The sequence below is a fragment of the Asparagus officinalis genome, chromosome 10, assembly GCF_001876935.1.
Source record: "Asparagus officinalis chromosome 10, Aspof.V1, whole genome shotgun sequence".
Lineage (NCBI taxonomy): Eukaryota > Viridiplantae > Streptophyta > Magnoliopsida > Asparagales > Asparagaceae > Asparagus > Asparagus officinalis.
This window is the reverse complement of record NC_033803.1, coordinates 338876-343466: the sequence shown is the minus strand read 5'-3', so window position 1 is coordinate 343466 and position 4591 is coordinate 338876. Positions and strand designations below refer to the sequence as shown.

The 4591-nt window shown below is 48.5% G+C and overlaps 1 protein-coding gene across 1 annotated transcript; it reads right to left on the bottom strand.

Moving 5' to 3' along the window:
- LOC109825372 (scarecrow-like protein 6) lies at window positions 1282-2874 on the bottom strand (the record flags this gene model as incomplete). The annotated part of the gene is made up of 2 exons (XM_020392229.1): window positions 1282-1682; window positions 1754-2874. Coding segments are annotated over 2 exons (1182 nt in total), but the record flags the coding sequence as incomplete, so codon positions are not given.

Below are 4591 nucleotides of genomic sequence, written 5' to 3'. Positions count from 1 at the left end.
TCAAGTAAAGAAACCCGTAAAGCAAACAAAGTTCTGATCAAGTTGAGAAAAAGAGATGTAAACTAATCAATCGGATTTGGGGACAATCAGGGTGCAGAATATGATGAGATGAGGAATGAAATATTAAGCCTAGCTAACATGTGAAGGAAAGGCACACGCCATGTGATTTCAGTTCTAATTAAGCTGATGAAGGTTTTAATTAATAGAGGCTTGTCTGGTATAAATCTTGCAGCACACCGCATCACAGCCATCCATCTCGTTTCCCATGTGGACTTGGGGCCCCACATCGGTAGGTGGTGCATCGCTGAGCTTTCAACCATTGGATCAACTTCAAATGTACATTTGCAATTAACAAGGCCATAAACAAACATCGACTGTGTAGAGGGCGTGATTGATGATGACATTTTAAATGTGAGAGCGATGGCCAAAAAAACATAAGAAGATTTGGTGCCTGAATCATTGAAAGGAGACATAAAGATACTAATCTCCTAGGTTATTTGGATTAAGGAAAAGCAAAGGTCAGCCATTGTCTACATAATTTAACGCTCGAGTTCAACTAACCCCCAGAGTCCAACCAACACGAGACTAACGAAATTGTCACTGTCTTTCAATAATTGCAACATAACAAGCCTTAAAAATGCGAAGAAAATGATACGCAATAACAAGTGTAAGATGAAGCAAGCATTAACACGACGTGAATAATTCACTAATAACTAGGAGAGAGCAATAACTAAATGATCGAGTAACAATATGGTGGAATAATTATAAAAAAGTATCCATGTATTGCCGAGGTGATCGAGGTGGAGAAAACGAGACCATATGAATAACTGTTGCTAGTAACTAATGTTTGACCCGGTGCAAGTACTGAGGACTGGAATATTGACAGCCTTGACCACAAGTTCATGTGGATAACTGTAGCTTATACGCCAAGGCCGAGCACCGTACAGAGATGAAACGTTCCCGGCCTCACTAATACCCATCAAAATCCCGAATCTTCATTTTGTCTGAACCGAACCACATTTTGTATACGAACCCTAATTCTCTGCAACTATTATTATATGGTATAATCCCCACTATAGTTAGCTGACCTATGTAAATTTCCGGTGCAAAAACCTCTGCTTTCGTTTGTGTTATCTAATTCCACCAGCATTGCAAGATATTAACACGTTGTACGCTTCAAGAGACGTATTATGAAGTACTACGTACATAATCGACACATGGAACAAGTTACTAGTCGGTCTGCTCAAATTCTACACGGGACTAAAATCGACAAAAAATAAATGCACAAACCTTTTCAAATGCCATAATCAGAGGTAAATTGGAAGTCATGGGCTGCTAAAATTCATCGGCATCTGTTCAAGTTGTACAATCACCCTAACCCACAAGACATAAACATGAAAAACATCACAGACGATTAAACGCCACCGCTACTAGCTAGTCTTCTGCCAACAGTTTAATTCCAAGAAGAAGAAGGGAAACACCAAAAAAAAAAAAGCAGAGGAACAATTAGAGCACCGAGACAAAGCGCTGTGATGTAATACAGCACAGCACAATTAATCCTACTACTTAAGAGGTAACAAGATAGCGTGCCTGAAATCGCTCCGCGTTCTCCCAGCAATCATCAGCATTTCCAGGATGAGACCGAGCCCAGCTCCCCTCGCTGCCAGTAGAGGAACAGCGACCCCTCAATCATCAGCATTTCCAGGATGAGACCGAGCCCAGCTCCCCTCGCTGCCAGTAGAGGAACAGCGACCCCTGCCTCTTCTCGACGTGAAAACCCCTCACCTGAACCCTCTTCAACAAACAATCGGCCTGCGTCTCTGTAAAATTACTAAACTGCCACGGCACGAATCCAGCCGACCCGAACATCGCACGCCATGGACCCGTCACGCCAGCAGCGCGGTGGCGGCCCAGAGCAGCCCATTCAGCCCTCGGCTGCACTATGAACCTCTCGATCTTGTTCGCCACATCAGCATTGGTGCCCGCTGCGTCGATGGAATCGAGCAGGACCGTGCAGGCTTGGAACGCATGGAGGAGGTGGTGGGCGAAGGGGAGGTCGTCACCGCGATCGCAGCCTTGATCCACCGAGACCACAACCTTCGGGTTCAGCTGCTTCACCAGTTTGATGAGGGCCGGAAATGGCTGAGGGTAATGGGATCCGAAGGGGAGGTTGACGGCGATGGCCTCGTTGGGGGTTGAAACTGCAAGGAGCTCATTCGGGTTGAAGGACTCAACGGCAATTAGCGAGAACTCGAAGGGCACGTTGAGCTCTGCAGCAAAATGGGACAGGTTTTCGCGGGTGAGATGGAGCTCGAGGGGATGAAACGCCGCAACGGAGACGAAAGCTGTAATCTTGAGGAAGGGCACGGCATTGGGACGACGGTGGGCGAGTTCTTGAATGAACGAGGACCAATGGCCGCCGACGCCGATATCGAAGTCGACAATGTGGATTCTATCGAAGGCGCCGACCTCCTCCAACAGGGTCTGCGTGCAGGTGAAGTTTGCAAAGTGGATCAACGGAGACACTTCAGAGAAAGCCTTGTAGGAGCCGAGCTTGAGCACGACATCGGCCGGAGTCGCAGGGACCGAGGGCTGATTGCTCGTGAGGAGAACGTTGAGAACATCTTTAAAGATGAATGCCGATCGAAGCAAAGGTTTGAGGCCGAGAGGGGAAAGGGGTAACAATTGATTGAGCCGCGCCAATATCTCACGCGCGCTGAAGGGGTCGCCGGCGTCGATGAACTCCGACGCTTTGAGGAGATGATCGACGATGGTCTGATGATGGTGGTGCTGGTGGGTGATGGGGGATATCGAGTGGTGGCGCTTTGGATTCGGATGGAAACTTAGCGAGGTGACCGGAACGTCGGAGGTCGCGCCGCAGTGGTAGGCGAAAATCAGGGTTTATTGCGGCGGCGCCGGCGGGGGAGCGGTGAAGAGCGTAGGTGGTCAGCGAGGGTTAAAGATGAGGGTTTTATGATCGATGGGCGCTCTTCTTGTAAAAGATTGGCGTTAGGCCTGTTGGTGAGCTGATGTGAAGAGGAGGAAGAAGCGACACGAGCTCGTCGATCGAGTGTGAAATCCTGAATCGACAGCCCATGAGGAGCTCAGTCGAATGTTTTGCGGGTTGCTTCAATTCTTCGTCGCTCGTCGATGTCGCCATTATTCCACCGCGAGGCAAGGTCTTGGCCCTCATGGAGTCGGCGACGCAGGAGACCGGCGGTGGCGGAGGGGCGGTGCGTCGGAGGAGGACGGCGCCTCCCATTCGTTCGCACGGCCGGCCGGCGCGCGCGATGAGACCGGATGTGATTGAGGATCGCGGCTGCGAGCTCGGAGGCCCACTCCTCTTTCTTCTCTTCCCTTCCGTCGTCCATCTTTGTTGTTTGGTGGTGTGGTGGTGCTCTCGGGGAGAGCGCCGCCACGCCGGCGGATTCGGAAGAGAAGCTTCCGGTGCACGGCGAGAAGAGGAGCGTTTGGTGTGGCTTGGGCTTGGGCTTTGTCTATGATCCAGTACAGAACAAGGCTCTACTACTATCCCCACCTCTGATCTCTTCCTCTTGTTGTTGTTGTTGTTGCTGTTTGCAGTCCAATAGCTTATTTGTCCTCCAAAGACTCCTCCTCCTCCTCCTCCTCGAAAATTGAAGGGCATCCACTTCATCTAAAATCCTAAAACCGCAGATTTTTTTTCCTTTTTTTTATTTCAAATTATGGAGATGTGGGTTTTTGTTGGCTTCTCTTCTTCTCCAATCGCCTCCTCCTCTCCTCTCTCCCATTTATTATTTACTACCCCTCTACTCTAACTCATCTCCATCTTCTTCTTTCTTTCTTTCTTCAGCTATTGCCTCTCTCTCTCTCTCTCTCTCTCAAATATTTTCTATCAATACCCAGAAGTAGCGAAGAGCCCTTCCAATATATTTTCCTCTCCGCAGAATTTCTCTCTGCTACAAGCCTACAAGTAACTTCTGCCCCTCTCTAGTTAAAATTTTCAATTGCTCATTTATATTATTAAAAAACTAAAGTTAACAATATCAATTAATGTTATTTTTTTATTACTAATTGATTTTTCAGACAGCAAAGCAACAGTCCCCACACAGTCTCCTCCGGCTCGGGACTCGGGCGATTGTCAAAAGCAACAACTTCGTAAAAGAGAAAAAGCTGGTTACCTCAAAAAATCGCCATCATGATGGATTCCTTTTTACCAAAGTGCCCCTACGTTTTCTCCTCTCGTGCCGTGACCATGGGCGCTATTGCGTCGTTTGGGCCGTCGCCCAACTTTTGGAATTAATTACATGTTTCGTCAGATTATGGCTGGGGGTTAATTTCGTCATTTGGTACCGTCCGAGGATATGACGGTCATTTTTTTGTTTCCCCGGGGCATCTAGCGGCAGCGCTCTGTACTTTTGGAACAGTTGATTGACGGGACGGTGACCCTGTTGGAACTGTGGAGCGGCTCAGCTGTCTCTTCTGATTTGAATGGAGAGCGGGTCCTGCGTTACGCGTGGCGATGGATGCTCGGATCACTTGGGTGTTTGCTGTCCAAGAGTAAACAGCCTATCCTTTCATTGGCCACGCTCCGTTCACATCGCACCCCTGC